The following is a 21,319-nucleotide window of genomic DNA, read 5'->3' as shown; positions in this document are numbered from 1 at the left end:
ACCCTGGTTCGATTCCAGGCGGTATCACAACTGGCCGTGATTGGGAGTCCCATAGGGCTGCGCACAATTGGCCCAGCGTCGTCCGGTTTAGGGTTTGGCTGTCATTGTAAATAATAATAAATTCTTAACGGACTTGCCTAGTTAAATAAAACGTCTGCCAAGGCCTGATAACCTAATTCTAGGATTATTTGAACCATTGAGTGAAATCACAAAACTTGACCTTGGGTCAAGTTCTTTCTTCTTCTTCTTTCTTTTGTTTGTTTGTTGTTGCTCTCGTTGGTTGCTCTCGTCTTTCTACAAAGAGTCAGTAGCCATTGCAAACATTTCCATCTTTTTGTGGTCCATGGTGACACAGAGATGGGACATGCTTGGTCTTCGACTGCTGTATATTTGGCATCCGTCTGTTTTGCTACTTCATCTTCCAGTGTTGCGGTGGTAGTCCTGCCACATCGGGCCCTGCACCTTTCCCCCCCCGCCATGTGCTATTACGACCACGTTGGAATGATCTCAATTGTTAGTTGGTCCCTGGGCTGGGGAACCTTCGATCAGTTGGTTCTGGGGGGTTTGGAACCGAATCATCTGATGGTTGGAGCCCAGGTATAAATGGTCCTTTTACAGGTAGTGTCTTAGTTTGGAAATGCAAGCTGTTGTAGCCTTTTTAACCTGTATTTGTTTACCACAGTGAGGACAATACATGGGAACCGCAGGACAACCTGGATTGCCCTGACCTGATTGCGGAGTACATGCAGAATCATCATAACAAAAAAGAAAGTTGCAAGAAAGAGTCTGGTGGCAAGAGGAAAGCTGGCGAGTCTGACACAGAGGCAGGGGGTGAAGAAGGCAGGCCCAAGAAGAGGAAAGATGAGGTGAGAGCCTGTACTTTGTGTCAATATTAAAGAACATGCCTGATACTATAGACTGTAAATGTGGCCTTGTACTGAACCTTCTCTCCTTATCCATCACTCTTTCAGGCAGAGAAGCCCAGAGGCTTTGCTCGTGGTCTTGACCCCGAACGGATCATTGGAGCCACGGACTCCAGTGGAGAGCTGATGTTCCTCATGAAATGGTGAGTTCTGGGCTGCATTGGGATTTTGACACTTTTGCTGTACGGTACTGGGAGAGTGGAAAATACTAGTTGTCCCCTCCAAAAAAAGTGGGACATAACTGATTGAAGTGGCTTCACCCTTAATTTCTGTCTCCACAGGAAGAACAGTGATGAGGCTGACCTGGTGCCGGCCAAGGAGGCCAACATTAAATGTCCACAGGTGGTCATTTCCTTCTATGAGGAGCGTCTGACATGGCACTCCTACCCCACCGAGGAGGAAGAGAAGAAGGATGATAAGAACTAGCCACAGGTCCAGGATGAACGGGAAGGGGGTACAGAGGGTAGGGTTTACAGTGGAGGGTGTCGGATAGAGAAGCTGATTTGTTTCAAAACCTTTCTGCAAACCCGGACTGTTACAACTAAAACAGAGGTTGACAGATGGGTAGGGATGATAAGACTTGGCAAGGAGGTGGGTTGGGGGGGGCATGGGTAAATACAACTCCTAAGTCTCAAGATCACTTTATCAGGCCTCACTTTTGGGTCTCATCAGCTAGAATCATGGGATAAGTAGTTTTCAGTCCCTGAGCACTGAATTTGCTTCAAAATCACCAGCTCCTCATACTGTAGTTTCGCCTCTGAAAAGCTTTTGTCAAGATACACTTTTGAGTTAGCGAGGTATCACTACAGCAGCTGAGTTTACAAAATGGAATGGTCAGATTCCAAAACACGACCCAGCTAAAGTTCTCAGCTAATTCAATTGAAATAGCCAATCTTAATTTCCATTTTTTTTGCGTGAAATGTTGAAGTTGATTTCTTGTCAGAACATTATCTTGTACCTACACATCCCTCATTGAGCAACTCGCAATGCTTTTTGTTTGTCTTTCTACTTTTTAAGAAACCTGTTTTAAGTGTTGGCACCTGCCTTGTCATATCATTATCATATAATGTGTAAATATGGTCGTGGTTATATTTGGTTAGTTTCAATTGGTTATGAGAGCGATCTAAGAAGGATTTTATTTGAGATCTTTTGGGATGTTCAGACTAGAGTTAACCTAGATTCTGGTCTTTAAGTGTTACACATAGGAGGTGTATAGAGTTGTGAACAATGGTATGGAGAGCAGGGTTTCCATTAGGAAAACGTGGTGCTGGCAGCATTTTAATTTACCAGACATTTGAGACATTTTCCCGACCCATATGCATTGTGTGCGTGACCTGATTAGGGCGTACAGCCACGGTGCTCAGAATGACATTTTAGATGATGGTAATTCATTTTAAAAGAACGTGCAAATCGAGGACGCAACAGCGTGCGTCCTTACCGAATTCCGATGCGCACTTTGAAGAGGTTAGAATAACTGTCCACATTTACTTTTCCTCAGCCAACAAGATGAGTAACGAACAGCAAAAATCCCTAGCCTATGTCAATATACTATTCCCCATAGTAGAACATTTGACCTATTTATTGGTCAGCTTGTCGTTCTGTGCGAGAAAGAAATGGCCTACTCCAGACAGACTCTGGGACAACAGATCCCAAATGCATACAACCAGTAGGCTTAGGCTACATAACATTTTTTATCAAAATAACCTTCAAGCAATGAAGTTGATGCAACCGATCAGAACATTTAGTTTAAAATGTTGATTAAACTATTATTTCTTCACATACAGTGCCTTGCAAAAGTACTAATCCCCTTGCCGTTTTTTTCCTATTTTGTTACATTACAATCTGTAATTAAATGTATTTTTATTTGGATTTCATGTAATGGACATACACAAAATAGTCCAAATTTGCAAAGTGAAATGAAAAAAATGACTTGTTTCAACAACAACAAAATCAAACAACAAAAATCTGAAAGGTTGTGTGTGCATATGTATTCACCCCCTTTGCTATGAAGCCCCTAAATAAGATCTGGTGCAACCAATTACCTTCAGAAGTCACAAAATTACTTAGATTGCACACGAGTGGACTTTATTTAAGTGTCACATGATCTGTGTGTGTATATATATACACACCTGTTCTGAAAGGCCCCGGAGTCTGCAACACCACCAAGCAAGCGGCATCATGAACACCAAGGCACTCCCCAAACAGGTCAGGGACAAATGTGGAGAAGTACAGATCAGGGTCGGGTTATAAAACACATCCCACAGAGCACCATTAAATCCATTATTACAAAATGGAAAGAATATGGCACCACAACAAACCTGCCAAGAGAGGGCCACCTACCAAAACTCACGGACCAGGCAAGGAGGGCATTAATCCGAGGGAACAAAGACACCAAAGGCGCCAAGCTCCACAGCGGAGATTGGAGTATCTGTCCATAGGACCACTTTAAGCCGTGCACTCCACAGAGCTGGGCTTTGCGGAAGAGTGGCCAGAAGAAAATCCATTGCTTAAAGAAAAAATAAGCAAACGTTTGTTGTTCGCCAAAAGGCACGTGGGAGAGTCCCCAAACATACGGAAGAAGGTACTCTGTTCAGATGAGACTAAAATGTAGCTTTTTGGCCATCAAGGAAAAATGCTATGTCTGGTGCAAACCCAACACCTCTCATCACCCCGAGAAGACCATCTCTACAGTGAAGCATGGTGGTGGCAGCAACATGCTGTGGGGATGTTTTTCAACGGCAGGGACTCGGAAACTGTTCAGAATTGAAGGAATGATGGATGGCGCTTAATACAGGGAAATTCTTGAGGGAAACCTGTTTGTCTTCCAGAGATTTGAGACTGGGACGGAGGTTCACCTTCCAGCAGGACAATGACCCTAAGCATACTGCTAAAGCAACACTCAAGTGGATTAAGGAGAAACATCTAAATGTCTTGGAATGGCCTAGTTAAAACCCAGACCTCAATCCAATTAAGAATCTGTGGTATGACTTAAAGTTTGCTGTACACCAGTGGAACCCATCCAACTTGAAGGAGCTAGAGCAGTTTTGCCTTGAAGAATGGGCAAAAAGCTCAGTGGCAAGCTAATAGAGACATACCCCAAGAGACTTGCAGCTGTAATTGCTTCAAACGGTGGCTCTACAAAGTATTGACTTTGAATAGTTATGCACGCTTAAGTTTTCAGTTTTTGGTCTTATTTCTTGTTTGTTTCACAAAAAAAATATTTTGCATCTTTGAAGTGGTAGGCATTTTGTGTAAATGATACAACCCCCCCCAATTTATTTTTATTTTTATAAAAGCACGTTTCACTCCAGCAGCAACAAACAGGCGGTTTGAGACACTTTACCAGCAGCTCCTGCGTTGTCTGAACGATTTTCTTATTTCCCACTCAAATTAGCCTCTGCATCTGTATGCTGTGTGCTTGTGATAAATAAAATGCATAAAGACTAACAGAAATACCCATGCAGCAATTTAATTATGCAAATTAACCTATAGACAGATCAGCTTGACCGGTCAAATGTATTTGCATCGACTGGTATTTCCATCAATGAATAAGCTAAAGAGCATTATTTTGCAATGGGATGTTTTTCCTTCTTCCTCACAGACAATTGGCTAGCGGCAATTTAATTTATCGGCTTTTCACTTTTTAAAAAATCTGACAAAAACCGTATTACCGGCTAACAGAAACCCTGGTATGGAGCTACTAACTTTGTTGTGGAGCACCAGTATGACCTATGTAACCTGAGTTGTTTGTGGTTTCGTACCCATGGTTAAAAATAATTGATTGGTGTGATCTACTTTCCTGCCAGATAACACACCCTCAGAAAAGAGGCACCAAGAAGCTAGAGATGAAGATGCGAAAAATAGGCTTTCACACAGATGAATCTTTGGTGGAAAGCTTTATTTACTATAACACCCACATATTCTGTCCTTATTTCTTGTCGAGCTATTCCCACGTGCAGTACATGCTCACCATTCACAGGCTTCCTTGAGGTGATTGGGGCTTTTAGGAGGTTTGGTATTGTTGTCAAACTGCACTGGAAATACGTGGATTTGGATTAAGGTGGTGGGAAGGGTTCGGCTCAGTCAAGACCCATGGTTTTAATGTGGTTGCGAAGATGAGGGATGGACAAAGCAAATGTCATTTTTATTTTCATTGCAATGCAACCAAATCTATCCCAAGAGGTATACACAGAGGAAAATGTAGTGTCTATGCCTGGGCTCTCCAACCCTGTTCCTGGAGAGCTACCATCCTTTAGGTTTTTGCTCGAACCCTAATCTAGCTCACCTGATTCTAATAATTAGCTGGTTGATAAGTTGAATCAGGTCACTTAAAACGGGAGTTGATGAAAACCTACAGTTGAAGTCGGAAGTTTACATACACTTATGTTGGAGTCATTAAAACTATTTTCTTCAACCACTCCACAAATTTCTTGTTATCAAAGTATAGTTTTAGCAAGTCTGTTAGGACACATACTTTGTGCATGACACAAGTAATTATTCCAACAATTGTTTACAGACAGATTTATTTCACTTATAATTCACTGTATCACAATTCCAGTGGGACAGAAGTTTACATATACTAAATTGACTGTGCCTTTAAACAGCTTGGAAAATTCCAGAAGATTATGTAGTGACTTTAGAAGCTTCTGATAGGCTAATTGACATAATTTGAGTCAATTGGAGGTGCACCTGTGGATGTAGTTCAAAGCCTACCTTCAAACTCAGTGACTCCTTGCTTAACGTCATGGGAAAATCAAAAGAAATCAGCCAAGACCTCAGAAAAAAAATTGTAGACCTCCACAAGTCTGGTTCATCCTTGGGAACAATTTCCAAATGCCTGAATGTACCACGTTCATCTGTACAAACAATAGTATGCAAGTATAAACACCATGGGACCACGCAGCCGTCATACCGCTCAGGAAGGAGATGTGTTCTGTCTCCTAGAGATGAACGTACTTTGGTGCGAAAAGTGAAAATCAATCCCAGAACAACAGCAAAGGACCTTGTGAAGATGCTGGAGGAAACGGGTACAAAAGTATGTGTCCACAGTAAAACAAGTCTTATTTCGACATAACATGAAAGGCCGCTCAGCAAGGAAGAAGCCACTGCTCCAAAACTGCCATTAAAAAAAAGCCAGACTACGGTTTGCAACTGCACATGGGGACAAAGATCGTACTTTTTTGAGAAATGTCCTCTGGTCTGATGAAACAAAAATAGAACTGTTTGGCCATAATGACCATCGTTATGTTAGGAGGAATAAGGGGGAGGCTTGCAAGCCAAAGAACACCATCCCAACCGTGAAGCACAGTGGTGGCAGCATCATGTTGTGGGGGTGCTTTGCTGCAGGAGGGACTGGTGCACTTCACAAAATAGATGGCATCATGAGGAAAGAAAATGATGTGGATATATTGAAGCAACATCTCAGGAAGTTCAAGCTTGGTCTTCCAAATGGACAATGACCCCAAGCATATTTCCAAAGTTGTGTCAAAATGGCTTAAGGACAACAAGTCAAGGTATTGAAGTGGCCATCACAAAGCCCTGACCTAAATCCTATGGAAAATGTGTGGGCAGAACTGAAAAGGTGTGTGCGAGCAAGGAGGCCTACAAACCTGACTCAGTTACACCAGCTGTCAGGAGGTATAGGGCAAAATGCAGCTAACTTATTGTGGGAAGCCTTCCCGAAACATTTGACCCAAGTTAAATCATTTAAAGGCAATGCTACCAAATACTAATTGAGTGTATGTAAACTTCTGACCCACTGGGAATGCGATGAAATTAATAAAAGCTGAAATAAATCATTCTTTCTACTATTATTATGACATTTCACATTCTTAAAATAAGGTGGTGATCCTAACCGAACTAAGGCAGGACATTTTTACTGGGATTACATGTCAGGAATTGTGAAAAACGGAGTTGAAATGTATTTGGCTAAGGTGTATGTCAACTTCCGACTTCAACTGTACATGACAGTAGCTCTCCAGGAACAGGATAATTCCCTTGTTTATGCACGTGCACTTCTGTTTTACTAAATCCCTGTTTTAAATGCAGATGAGGGATTCTTAAGGTAGTCTATATTGTGATTCAAAGTAAATACAATGGTTTTATGGTGGTCTGTAAAGTAAATCTATCCAAGGTGTTGGCAGCCATGGAATATAGATCAATCTAGCAATTTATTCATCTCACACAACTGACAAACTGAAATCGCAAGACCAGATCAAGACGACCTCTCCAAGCTAATTCTACTTTCAGACTTTACCTTTGAGCGCTGATGTTAATTCTCGGCATGTCTGGATCTGTTATATTACAATGAGCTGCCAATTAAAGATCTGACACCCTCACAGAGGTGGGTTGGGTTATATTCAAGTTTGGTTTGTGGGGCTTTGCTACTTCTCGATTAATTGAAGAATTGTTCACTGCTCTATTGCGTCTGAATATCCCTCTTCTGGCATCTTTTAAATCCTACATTGTTAAAGTAATGAATTGAATTAATTCATCACGGCTAACAATAGCTTGTATGAAAAATTGTTAATCGATTTAACCGATTTAATGGTGACTAACATTGAAATGTTTAGGTACTGAAGACAACCACCGTTACCAGGGGTTTTACAGCCCTGGTATAGAGCCTGTTGCCTTGGATTGATTTTTCATTGGTATTTTACTGCTCATTTTAACATGACACGTCAAAGAAGGCTGCATATCTTTTCTAATATACCAGACCGGAAGATTTCTATATATGTGTATGTGTGTGTGTGTGTGTGTGTGTGTGTGTGTGTGTGTGTGTGTGTGTGTGTGTGTGTGTGTGTGTGTGTGTGTGTGTGTGTGTGTGTGTACATGTGTACATGTATATATACAGTATATCCTAGTCAAACGGCTCATATGTAAGCTTTTAGTTATTTTGTCTCTGGCTCTTTCTTGTGTCTACTGAAGATGCATCTCTTGTTGCATGTTTCTTGCTTTCCAATCAGTCACCATTTTGCAGTGGTTACTTTCACTTGTTTAAATGTTTTTGGACAATAAATCTTTTTTTTGTTAACAATGGTGTTTCATATTATTTGTGGAAGCAAGTTAACTTGTAATTTTTTACTACGTATTAGAATTCTTTGTAATATCACTAAATCGTCAAGGAATAAGGGATCAAAAAGAGATGTAGGTTGAAAATGTTTTATCCACCCAAAAGTAACATCCCTTGGTTGCCAGCAAGTATTCAAAAGTATGAAACAGAAATGGGGTGAGAACACCTCTTAAAACAAAATCATGTTCTTTTGAAACCAATAATACAATAAAGAACCTCCAATTCAGTGTTTTTGTTTAAATACTTTTCTTTTGCTGATATTGGACACTTGGAAAGTGCTTGACAAAGCTTTTAACAGTAGTGTGAGGACACAATCACAGTACTTGTAGTGGCATTTAATACATTTCAAACTTTTTTAAAAACGTTTACAAAAATGCTGTGATATTTTATGCAGTTTTAACAGTTGTATTCCAATAGGATACTGGTGATAAAGGCATTCCAATTTCAACTTGTTACAAATAAAAGTCCACAACCATATCATTAACACAATATTGTTGGCCCTGGGCCTGAGTAGATACTATTTCCAGGTACTTTAAACGAGTCTATTTCCTGAATATCATTGTACCATATCATGCAGTCACATCCCCTGAGAACCACAGATTGCTGTGTGGGTAACTAAGGCTTTACTAAAGGCACTATCCTACTCCTTCACTACTAGTTAATGGCAACTTGTGTTCGGTAGGCTTTAGACAGGAGCAAACTTTTTTTGGTTCCCTTTTGTTCTCAACCAGGCTCCCCTGTCTTACCCTTTTTACTTGGGTATACACTCACCGGTCAATTTCTTTACGTACACAACCCCGTTCATTAAAATGGATCACTCCTACAGACAGTGAGTCTTGTGGCCGAGGCTTGCTATATAAAGCAGGTAGATGGACATCGAGGCATTCGGTTACTGTTTGATTGAACATTAGAATGGGCAATGAGTGCCCTAAGTGACGTTGAGCGTGGTATGATCGTCGGTGCTAGGCTCGCCGGATCCAGTATCTCAAACGTCCACCCTCCTGAGCTTCTCCCACACAACGGTGTCTAGGGTTTACCGAGAAGGGTGCGACAAATAAATAAAAAACATCCAGTCAGCGGCAGTCCTGTGGGCAACAACAGCTTGTTCATGAGAGAGGTCAAACGAGAATTGCAAGAATCATGCAAGCTAACAGTTGGGCCACAAACAGACAAATCACGCCGTAGTACAACAGTGGTGTGCAGAACGGCATCTCGGAACGCACAACTCGTTGATCCTTGCCACGGATGGGCTTTTGCCCCTGGTTCCACTCATATTAGCTAAAAACAAGTGACTCCAGTGGGCATGTTATCACCATCACCACCACTGTCTGCCGAATCCCAGTTCCTGTTGCGTCATGCTCATGTCAGAGTCAGGACTTGGCATAAGCAGCATGAATCCATGGAACCATCCTGCCTGGTACAGGCTGGTGTAGGTGCTGTACTGGTGTGGGGAATTTTTTTCCTGGCACACGTTAGGTCCCCTTGATACCAATTGAGCAACAAAAGTTTCCGACATCTTGTAGAATCCATGCCCAGAAGAGTTTGTGTTGTTCTGGAGACAAAGGGGGGTCTGAGCTGGTACTAGATGTATACCTAATAAACTGCCCTGTGAGTGATGACTTCAAGGAACCTAGGCCCAACCTCTCAACATATAGACACTGGAAAACCGGAACAGCAATGTGCCCGCATTGCGCTAAGGGCCCGGTCTTGTCTTTTGGCTGAAGGCCTTACCCCAATCTTAGCCCTTCTTCCTTGTCACCTTTTAGTGTTTTATGTACTGTATTTCTTTGGAATGCTGACAGGGTCCTCCCAACAGTTATTCTGCTCCTGAGACAGGTTTTCCCTTTGTTTTTCCATGACCCTCACAAGATTCTTGCATGATCATATTTGTGCTACATGTCCTTTCCAGAAAATAAATGCATCAGTGCAGATTAACCGATTTAGGAAGAGCATCCTCTTGCATCTTGCCTTTTCAGGTCCCTCTTATTGTGAGAAATTCTTGAAACTTTACAGCCATCCCCTTGTCAATCGACTCCAAACTACACACCCAACTCATTTTTTCACTTTTTTCCATCCTTCTGTTCCTTGTGGGGCTTGCAGTTTTGCTCACTGGCTGAACCGTTCCGTGTAGCAAGCAGGACCTGTCCATCATTGCCAAATTGGAGGCTGTAGTCAGTGGTAGGCAAGGGTCTTCCTTGCTCATCCCGCAGACGGGAAAAAACCTCCTGGTACAGAGCACTGAGCCGCTGCTTCATTTCCCGAACGGAGCGAAGGTTCTCTGCCTTTTCCTTCAACAGGCGGGCCTTGTGGCGGCATAATCCTTCTACCCCCTCTTCGAGCCCAAACAGGACATCAAGCTTGCGCCGGCGGCAGTTCTGAGCGGCCATCTTGTTTTTGCCCCGCCTGCGAATGTCTCGGATCAGTTTGAGCTGGGCCTCACTGAGGCGATGCATGGTCAGAAGTTCGTTGAACTCTTCCACGGGCAGGTTGACAATGAGATCGTTGGAGAAGGGGATCTTCATAGTGCGAGCCCGGCGCTCATCACGGCCCCAAAGCTTATCGGAAATGTCATGCTCATAGGGTTTGCTGTAACGCGACTTTGGAAGCTTGAGGGATTTTCCCTGCCTGGGAGAGGTGGCCCTAGGCTGGTTGTAGGTATGGTCGTGGCCCACTTGTTCCAGCCAAGGGAGGTTGTTGAAACGCCCAGGCTTCTGGTAGCTTGTGCTGTACATCTTGCTGACTTCTGGGGAGTAGCCTCCCACAGCACCCTCCTCTCGCTCCACAATAACCTCCATGTCAGAGCTGTAGCCCACAGCCCCTTCATCAGAAAACACAGAAGAGTCAGACGATGAAGAGGACGAAGAAGAGGAATAGGATGCCTCTGAGCCGCTAGGGGATGCAGGGCTGTGGCTGAAGGTCAGAGAAAGTCCAGAGTCAGAGTCTAGCTCCTCCTCAAGTTGGGAGGCCTGTGTTGGGTTGAAGCCTTCCTCCAGAGCCAGGTCCTGGAAGCTAAGCTCATCCAGCAAGGCATCGTCCAAGAGGGAGCCGAGTGGGCTAGGCAGGACTGGTTCCTCCAGAAAGAGACTTGACTGAATGGAAGGCATGGGGTTGCCAACTGTGCCATTGAGTGCCAAAGGAAGGGCGCTATCTGTCAGGTCAGATGGGCCAAAGGTCAAGTTAAGGTCAAAGTCGGGTACGCTGGAGGACGGACTGAGCAGGGCTAGCTGGAGTGGGGCCTCCAGGGGAACACTGCCCCCGAAGCTGGGGTTGAAGGGGTAACTATCCTGGCTGCTTCTGGGCAGGATTGCCTGCTGAAGGCTGACATCCTGGTGAACGTGGTCCATCAAGCTGGAACTCTGAATAGATCCAGATTGCATTACATCTGTGCCAAGGTCCATATCCTTCCAAAATAGTGCAAGAATTTAGATTAGATTTTCTTTTGAATTACTTTCAGAGCCAGGGTATTTCAAAGTGTATACACTTTTCAACATTTTAAATAAATCAGATAAAATCAGAAACCATTTAGGACTTACTTCTGGCTCCATGATGGCAAGAATATCATGCCACTGCTGCTCCAAGTCCAGGGAGGGATCCCCGTGGGATGACAGGGGGGACAGAAGAAGCTCTCGGACAGGGGTTGGGTCCTCTCCGCTGGTTTCCCTCAGATCTACGCCAACTGGGTCTGACGGCTAAAAACAGAAACGTCCCAATGGTCATCCAATGGTCAACAAACCTATCAACGGTCATCTCTTGCCCTAGTACCATCAAATAAAACAACTGTACTGTACCTCTGTCTCCTCTCCAAAGGGGAAGGTGTCTTCCAAGAGCCGTAGACATTCTTGGAAGGACATTGAGGACTGAGCTTCCAAGCTGGCAAACTGATGGAGAAGAGAACAGGAGTGAGCAGAGAGCTACCTGGATGTTCTGGATGGTGACAATGGTTCATTTTCTTCCGGGCTGAACTGACACAGATGGTGGAGATGATTTAGGCTTTTATAGAACATGTTATGGCAAGAGGGTAAAATCAACAGAACAGCGTGGCTTTATCTAAATCATTTTGTAGTGTGGTATCGAATGTCAATTTCATTTCACTCTGCTTGACCTAAGTAGGAACACAGTAATCTCATGCTCCAGCTATACACCACTGAGGCATGCAAATGCCTTTGTAATGATATGTGGCTGCCCCTGTTCCCATATTTAGGTAGAGTGAATTAGCAAGGGTTGCAGGTCTCTTCTAACCCGAGGGAGTGCAAAAGATTGGGGTTAGAAACTGCCCTATAAAAGGGATGGTTTCTGGGTTATGTTCTTATTTTACACACTTGGGAAGACTGTTTCCGATCTCCACCTCATTTACCCCAAACACCCTATCCTGCTTCATGACGCACAGCCAGGATAGAAAACCCATATTTTGTTTCAAGCAACCGGAGTGTTACGTTTTCCCAAAGTGCACCTGTCAGGGCCTCTCAATCAGTCTGTGAGCTGAGGCAGAAAGTTTCCAGTGTTTGGGGAAAGCGGCTCCTATTCCATCTTGAATGCCAGTCTTGCCATGTCTAACATTTCAGCATGTGCGTTTATAACATAATTGAACCAGGATGTCCAAGTGTACAGGTATATATGGCATATGGACATTTATAGTGGCAAGACAAAGTTTGTGAAATACCTGGATTTCTGCATAAATTGGTCATAAAATTTGATCTGATCTTCATCTAGGTCACAACAATAGACAAACACAGTCTGCTTAAACTAATAACAACAACACAATTATGTTTTCATGTCTTTATTTAACACACTGTGGAAACATTCACAGTGCAGGGTGGGAAAAAGTATGTGAACTTTTGGATTAAACTGGTTGACCCTCCTTTAGCAGCAATAACCTCAACCAAATGTTTTCTGTAGTTGCGGATCAGACCTGCACAACGGTCAGGATGAATTTTGGACCATTCCTCTTTACAAAACTTTTTCTGTTCAGCAATATTCTTGGGATGTCTGGTGTGAACTGCTCCCTTGAGGTCATGCCACAGCATCTCAATCGGGTTGAGGTCAGAACTCTGACTGGGCCACTCCAGAAGGTGTATTTTCTTCTGTTGAAGCCATTCTCTTGTTGATTTACTTATGTGTTTTGGGGCGATGTCCTGTTGCATCACCCAACTTCTATTGAGCTTCAATTGGTGGACAAATAGCCTTACATTCTCCTGCAAAATATCTTGATATCTCTGTCTGATAGCAAGCTGTCCAGGCCCTGAGGCAGCAAAGCAGCCACAAACCATGATGCTCCCTCCACCATGCTTAACAGTTGGGATGAGGTTTTGATGTTGGTGTGCTGTGCCTTTTTTTCTCCACACATAGTGTTGTGTGTTCCTTCCAAACAACTCAACTGCAGTTTCATCTGTCCACAGAATATTTAGCCAGTAGCGCTGTGGAACATCCAGGTGGACTTTTGCAAACTTCAGACGTTCAGCAATGTTATTTTGGACAGCAGTGGCTTCTTCCGTGATGTCCTCCCATGAACACCATTCTAGTTTAGTGTTTTACGTATCGTAGACTTGTCAACAGGGATGTTAGCATGTTCCAGAGATTTCTGGAAGTCTTTAGCTGCCACGAGGATTCTTCATAACCTCATTGAGCATTCTGAGCTGTGCTATTGCTGTCATCTTTGCAGGATGGCCACTCACATTTTTTGAGTTTTTTTTTATAGGGAAAGGCAGCTCTAACCAACCTCTCCAATCTCGTCTCATTGATTAGACTCTAGGTTAGCTGACTCCTGACTCCAATTAGCTTTTGGAGAAGTCATTAGCCTAGGGGTTCACATACTTTTTCCAACCTGTGAATGTTTAAATTATGTATTCAATATAGACAAGAAAAATACAATAATTTGTGTGTTATTCGTTTAAGTACACTGTTTGTCGATTGTTGTGACTTCGATGAAGATCAGATCAAATTTGATGACCAATTTAAGCAGAAATCCAGGTAATTCCAAAGGGTTCACATACTTTTTCTTGCCACTGTAAGCCTCAGGACTGAGTCCCACCTGATCAGATAAATCCTGTGCAAGTTCTCTATTCGCACGGTCGTAAGAGGGTCCACCATCCCTCCAGATTTCTCTCCAGGTGTCTCCCACCAGCAGATCCTCCTCTCCCCCCTCAGGCCCCTGATGGTGTCCACGATCAGAGTGATCCTGCCAAAGTGTATCTGTATCCTGTGAACACACAATAATAATTGAAATGTTAGGCGTAGCAATGTTATCTGCACCTCCTTATTAAGCATAATAACTATGACATTCAATCATCCATACAATGCCCTATGTATCCTTGTATGTTTGATTGAAGATATCGCTGTACCATTTTTAGATTGGACACATGCCGGGGATCGGAGCCACTTTGCGTTTTATCTACTATTGTTTATTTTTTCCATGAAGGCCCATACATTAGTAGACATTGCATACAAACAGTGAGATGGCTATGAATAGACTTAACCTTTTCCTTAAGTTGGAGCTTAGTGATACCAACTGCTCCAGTCATGTCCCTAAACCAGTTCTAAATTTGTAGCTGATCCTCTCGCCCTCCACTGAAAAGGGACTACTGGAGTGCGGGGTGATGCCCCGATTCTACCTTACAGTACAGCGACCTGGGTGAAACTGACTAACTAACCGTCTGTGGCCTCTCCTTGACTTTGACACTTTGACTGTTTGGAACATGATATTGTGACCCCTTGAACCGTATTTAACAACATGTTTGACGTCTGACCAGGGGTTGGAAACTAAATTATACACTACACATTAGGAATATTTTGGTAACATGAAAATAACATTTATAACCGGTTCTCAAGGTTAGAAAATAACGGTTCTGTTCTGGAAGAATAGAGATCACTTTGGTTCCAGGTTCTGTTTCCCTTCCTCAAAATGTTTTCCTCTGGTTATCTATTCTGTTCCCTGAACCGGTTCCAATCCCTGCCTCTGACCATTCCCTGAGGCCTGTGGTACTGCTACTCTGGCATCACTCTTATGGGTTTGGGTCAATGTGTACCTGAATGTGACTGGAAGGAATTGCACAGCATGTTTTCCTCAAGCATAAGCACAACATGAGAAGTGTTAGGTAAGGGGGGTGTGCTCTGGCAGCAGCTCTGGACAGATTTGGGCAGTGGACGGGGTCCATGTAGCTATGTGTATAAGGTTATACATATACATGTGCCTCTCTGAAGAGGTAATATACTACTAGCCTAAGTTGGTAAACAAGCGTTGCGAAATCAAAGGTTTAACTGTGTGCTAGAATGATGCCACCTCGTGTTACAAAACAAACAAGCAGTGGTCACAGGGGCAATGTTCTGATTGTAGCATAACTACAAAGCTTTCTGAGCTCCGAGTCCAAGTTTCCAAGACCAACATCTGTGGTTTACAGCAGAGCCTGCAGGTCCATACTAATGTTTTTCAGTTTGCCACCTTCCACAATATTGACACGTCACATTATTACTGCCCTGATATGCTCAGACAAATGAGCTCGGCAGCATTTGTGTTTTCATTGAGCAAGTCAAGGTAATAGAGCAGAGATTAGTTGTAATAGAACAAGTCTGGGAAGTTAAGACAAATTATCGCACATGGCCTTAGGAGAGGCCCTTGGCCCCTCTCTGTACGAATGTACAGAGCGAGGGGAGGGGGCAAAGGGTTCACAGAGCACTATCCCAGAGGAAGCTTTGTTGACTTTTCTCCTCTCACTTAATACTATAGGACTGGTGATGTCTGCCACGTTAGACATGTCCAGCCTAGCCCTGTAAAAATAGCAACACCTAAAAGAGGGAGAGATGTGGTGACATGCCCCAGACCCAGACAGTACCACACATTGCTGCCATAATATGAACCTGCTGGGGTTGAGAAATACAGACCAGCTCTCTCTGTGCGGTTGATGCTTCACTGATGAGTTAGTCTGGGTGAAGATCGTTATCAGGGACACTTAGATCCTTGGAAGGAACTAAGAGTATCAGTATGTCTGAATCGTTACATCACGATTGCAGCACCTAACTTGGTCTCAGATGCTCAGTTCAATATCACTTACTGGAATCTTGGATGACCCAGAAAGCATAACCATCTATGGTAGTAAGAGCCTCAAGAATATATATTTTTAACTATGTTACAAAATATTTGTCAACAGGACTATCCATGGGGGGGCATGAGGCATGTACATTTTAAACTGAGTACCAGTCAGCAATGCCAAAAAGCATGCCCTCCTGTCCAGAAATAGCCAACAGGGCTACATGTCCAGTCTGAACCACTTTCACTGCCCTGAGAGTGGCTTCTGATTTGGGAGGCTAAAACTAAAGCCTCCGGTGTCTTTGGATGTCTGCAGTCATTGTGGTTGAGACTGGGTACACAGTCAAATAACCCAAAAGACCAGAAGCCAGGAGATGACAATGACACGCAGAGGACGAAAGCAAAACAACCCCCATACTTTCCACAATCCAAAACAAGTCCAGTGTAGGTAGGGTGAGTACTCGGGCTGCCAAGCAGATATATATTTAGACCCTTAAGTGACTGAAAACTCCCTACACTCCCAAAGTGTCTAATATTGTAACTCAGTGCTAAATGAAAGTGATTTTGGAATTTCCCTTCAAGGTCTAGGTTTTAGCAGTAAAAGCTGTCCCCTGTGTAAAATCTGTCCCCTGTGTAAAATCTGTCCCCTGTGTAAAAGCTGTCCCCTGTGTAAAAGCTGTCCCCTGTGTAAAAGCTGTCTCTGTGAAGAGTAAATAAATAAATACATGTTTTAACTGTAATATTTCAGGTATCTTCAGATACATTTATTTCCTCAGTAAAATCAAGGATTATTGTGATTTCACTTCTAAATATGATTGGTGTACAAATACAATTAGCCTACACGGAATGTGTGTACTTTGACAGTTTATCCCTACACCAAATCTGCTGGGCTTCGTGGGTATGGAAAGCTGTATGTATGGGGCAACACTGAACAGCCAGTGGCTAAAGTGGGACATATTTCCAGTCACACACCCCTCTCTGGCCTACTTTCCCCCTGACACAGAGTCGCCTGGGCCCGGTCAGCGCGCCCCTCGCAGTGGAACATGTCAACAAGCAGCTCTCCCTCAGCTGTTGGAAAAACAAGGGGATGTCCAGCCAAGCTTTTGGCATGCTGCTGCACTAACTCCCCGTGATTCTGTCATTCAATGCCCAACACTGTTGCTCAATGAGTGTTTCGGGTGCCAAAACACAGGCTCGAACAAAAGTGAGCACATGCTAAAACATAATGACAGGGTTGTGACATGGGTTAATTGTAATTTCTTACAATTACTCAAATGTAACTGTTGCAAAACAGTTGGATATCCACACTTAACAAAAAATAGACTGGATAAAACAAGACTTTATATTTTTCCTGTCTTTTAAAGTGATTTATGTTGTGTTTTCAAGTTCAGCAAGTCCTCAGAGAGTAAATATTGACTACTAATGACCTAAGTGGTTTGCCTCGTCATATTGGTCATGATACTTCTGCTATTGAAACCTGAAGAGGTCAGCCTACCAGACACCATGCCAAATATACAATCCCCGGGAACCCTTTTACTATAATAATACAAACGTTATAACAGGAAAAATGTTACACTTTAAGGCCTCCCCACCCTGTACGTCAGATTCAGTCTTTTACGATTATTACATAGTTAAAATCGATTATTATAAGATTAGATTATAATAGTGCAGAAGGGAACCCCCCTTCTCGTCAAGACCAGTATGTAGGAGATCTAATTTCAGGCATGTATTTTACGCCTGCTAAGTTATGTTAGTCACACTGAATAAGCCAAGACGTCTGGCAGTCGTTGACGACCTAAGAATTTGCGCACGACGTGGACATCTTGTCTGAGATGGCAAAATTTTGGCGTACGACGGCTAAAATCGTACAGTCTGCAGGCCTTGAGGATTAGTGATCAGTCACTTATTCTGAAAAGTAACCGACACTTCATTCTTGCCTTGCAATCTTAGATGCTGTAAATTAAGGGAGTTCTAAATAGTAAATATCTTGCCTTGTGTGCATCGCAATCTCTTAGTTATGCAGGTTTGAAATGAACAGCATGATACAGCAAATACAACCAGGAAGCTTTCGCTTGCTTTAATCCGAGGAGGGTGGGAATCCCCACTGTGTTTACTGAAAGGCTGTTTTCATACAAGGGTGTTCTTCTCTCCCAGTTAAGCCTCCTTTTATAGTGATCTCAGCCTCCGGTAAATCCTGCCCTTGATCCCTAATGATATATGACCGGTGTATCACTTGCCTACTGTAAATCAACAGTTTGATTGTTGCCTAATTGAACCCACTTCTCCAGTGGCAGAGTCTTGGACTGATTTGCAGTAATGTATTTCACTATTGTGTATCCATTTGTTTAAGGTACTGCATTGTATTTTTGTATTTGAACATTGAATAAGCTCTGACACAGCCAATTCTCTTGAACACCTCTATGCTGCCACTAGTATTACTGACATAGAGTGTAGAAGAGTTCACCATAGTATACCTCTTCATAGAGATCCTCATCCTTATCCTCCTCCTCATGGCTTCTTCTTAGAAGGGCCACCATGGTGTCCAGATTGTCCTCTCCGATTGGCCCGTAATCCGACCCCGCCACCACGCTTGACCTCATGACCGACCCCACCTGGTCACCCGCATGAACCTCCAACCCACCTGCACCTCCCTCCAGGGGGGCTGGCTGGCCAGGAGCCCCCACCACCAGGGCATCAGGTTCACGCCGCACCAGCCAGGTTTCTAGCTCCGAGCTGGGCACCCGGAGGCGGTCCAGGGCGCGGACCCAGCCCAGAAGCCTCCGGGCTGTGAAGAAGCCGTCCAGGTCTACACTCTTGGGGGGGAGGTCCTGGCCGTCCAGCTGGTTGCGGAACTGGGTCTGGGTGAGGGTAGAGGTGGGGCCCAGGATCATCTCGTGCGAGGCGGGCAAGTAAGGGCCCACATCTACTCTGATGCCAACCAGGCTGAGCAGGATGGCTACTTGGATCAAGCCCTCTGTGAAATATTTCTTCAGGCACATCATGTTTTGTCTTCAGAGTTTTACAGGGCGAGTGCAAGACATGAGGGAAAGGGAATGGAGACGTGGTAGGTGGCAAAATGCCAAGTGCAAGCCTCAGAAGACTTATTGTCTGTTGATGGGTTATCTATAGCTTCAAGTCAATGTAATAAAGAGGCAAAATAAAGCTATTTTGGATACACCAAAATGGACACTATGGTGAGATAAGAAAAAAGTGATGTGTCCTCTCCTCTTCACTCTTCCAAATATCGTTAAATCCTATACGGACAAACACAACATGAAAGAATAAAGTTAGATAATACAATGAATTGGTTAGTTATTTCAAAATAATATCACATTGAAAAGACCATTCATAAAATAAAAAGTAGTGAATCCAATGTAATTGATGAAAAAGCAGAGGAAAAGGCTGCTGAATTCAACACCATGCTATAAGATCAGGGTCGCTTAGGGCCTACGGCCGCTAGAGGTCCCATAACCCAAAAATAACAGTTTTTTTAGATTAGTTGTTAGCTTCCTAGACTATCTAAACTTGTAGTGATCATGGCCGAATACTGACTGAGCACGTGGGCCCTGACCTCCATGGGGCCCCCAATGATTTTGTTAGGCATATTAATATAATATCTGAGTGAGAATGACTAAGTCGTTACAAAATGTGTAGAATTGCATGAATGTGCTTTAAAACTGCAGACATTTCTCTCCACCACATGGCAAAATGTGTAGAATTGCAGGAAATTAGCTATGAAACCGATTTATTTCCTATGCCCCATGGCAAAATGTGTAGAGTTGCGGGAGATTAATTTAAAAACAAATAAATGTCTCTCCACCTTCAAGGGGGCCAGAGGTGGGGGGGGCACCCAAACAAATCTTGCTTCAGGGCCCCAAAAGGCTTAAGTGTGCCCTATATACGATTATTGCATACTTAAAAGTGTATGACCCAAAGCGAATAAAAAAAAAAAAGATTCCTAAAGATAATAAACAGGGGTGTGTTCTTATTACCAACAAATACCAGTGACTTCACTTCCACTTACTTCCTTCAGTTCGTTCTAGAAGTTGTTTGGTACAGTAGTTAGTGCCAGGGCGGGTACTAGACAGACAGTGGTGAAGGTTACACCACATTATGTCATCACACTGTTACCCGGGAAATAACAAGCATATTCTGCCAATCAATGGGTCAATGAATAACGTGACAACGCAATTACTTCGGTAACTGTAAGCTACTGTTTGTAATTCTGCCAATCAATGGGTCAATGAATAACGTGACAACGCAATTACTTCGGTAACTGTAAGCTACAGTTTGTAATGTATTACGTAATGTTTGCAATAGGTATGTCTATTGCAGTTGTTCCTGCATGAAACATCATGTCATGTGAGGAACCCGTTCAACCAAAAATGGATTCAATTACTGAATTTGAACCTGTCTGACAGGGAGAACGTTGATAATGTAACCTGTGGGCTTTTTGATCAAATGGCACTGAAGGAACCCGCGAAATCATTAGAAGTTCATTTGAAAATATCTGGAATTATGTATGGACGTCAAGGATCTAAAAACCGTTGACATGAATTGTCCACCCCCATTCTTCAGAAATGTTCCACTTTTATTGGCAAATATAAGTGGGTCGAGCAACTGAATATCCCATGTAGAACTGTTTTTAACTGTCCCGTAAACTCCACTTCATCTCAATTTAAGGTATACAATGTGTACAGCCTGTTTACACATTTGCGTACAGTAATAACACCCATATTAGGCCTACATAACTGCCAAATAACACAAACAAGTGTAGGTAATGTTAGTTTCCTGGTTTGACTCTCTTACCGGACTATGGAGACAGGAGTTGTCAAAACGAATGGGCACATCAGTGGAAACGCAGCAACCCCAATCCTTTTGGAAGATTTTGTATTCTGACTCTAAATCAGAGAGTGGAGAATTTTAAACCCTGCTCAGTTCACCGAGCAGCTCGCTGTCCCCTCCCTACATGACGTGAAGCCTACCATTTCTCTTTTCTATAACTACGCGGCGTCAAAAAACCATACCCCCCTATAGGCTATACCGCCCATCTATATCAACCCTGCCAAATCAATTAAATACACACACACACAGCCACACCGTACGCAGGCTCCAAAGTAGAATATCCTACTGTCTGGCTGTCAGTCCATCCCTATGTGCATTGCTGCCATCTGCCGTGCTAGAATGAACTAGAACAGAAAGACATCCACGCTGGCTAATCCAGACGAGCCTCGCAACATGGTTTGAATCACATATATTTTTTAAATAAAGTAGGCTATCACTTGTAACAACAGTAGTTGATTT

At 43.2% G+C, this 21,319-nt stretch overlaps 2 protein-coding genes across 3 annotated transcripts in view; one reads left to right on the top strand and one right to left on the bottom strand.

Annotated features, from left to right (window-relative positions):
- LOC118365193 (chromobox protein homolog 1-like) overlaps positions 1-8,222 on the top strand; it is a 25,190-nt gene extending 16,968 nt beyond the window's left edge. For both annotated transcript variants that reach the window (XM_035747187.2, XM_035747188.2), the window contains exons 4-6: positions 683-866; positions 972-1,066; positions 1,205-8,222. In XM_035747187.2, coding sequence (XP_035603080.1) covers positions 683-866; positions 972-1,066; positions 1,205-1,349 — 424 coding nt within the window. In that variant the 3' untranslated portion in view covers positions 1,350-8,222. The remainder of the gene's footprint in view (positions 1-682; positions 867-971; positions 1,067-1,204) is intronic.
- On the bottom strand, positions 8,071-21,319 carry LOC118365191 (endoplasmic reticulum membrane sensor NFE2L1-like). Its single transcript, XM_035747176.2, has 6 exons — positions 20,825-21,319; positions 18,490-19,269; positions 14,024-14,191; positions 11,784-11,873; positions 11,529-11,684; positions 8,071-11,396 (listed from the first exon to the last, which is right to left on the bottom strand). The coding sequence occupies exons 2-6, from the start codon at positions 19,015-19,017 to the stop codon at positions 10,056-10,058; spliced, it is 2,283 nt and encodes a 760-aa protein (XP_035603069.1). The 5' UTR covers positions 19,018-19,269; positions 20,825-21,319; the 3' UTR covers positions 8,071-10,055.

Source organism: Oncorhynchus keta, chromosome 32 (assembly GCF_023373465.1).
Source record: "Oncorhynchus keta strain PuntledgeMale-10-30-2019 chromosome 32, Oket_V2, whole genome shotgun sequence".
NCBI classification, from domain to species: domain Eukaryota; kingdom Metazoa; phylum Chordata; class Actinopteri; order Salmoniformes; family Salmonidae; genus Oncorhynchus; species Oncorhynchus keta.
This window is presented reverse-complemented; position numbering and strand designations above follow the sequence as displayed.

Coding starts and splice junctions, on each gene's coding strand:
- LOC118365191 (XM_035747176.2), bottom strand. CDS start 19,017: ATGATGTGCCTGAAGAAATATTTCACAGAGGGCTTGATCCAAGTAGCC. Junction 11,874..14,023: donor CACAGGATTTATCTGATCAG/GTGGGACTCAGT, acceptor CTTCTCCATCAG/TTTGCCAGCTTGGAAGCTCA. Junction 11,397..11,528: donor TTGCCATCATGGAGCCAGAA/GTAAGTCCTAAA, acceptor CTATTTTGGAAG/GATATGGACCTTGGCACAGA.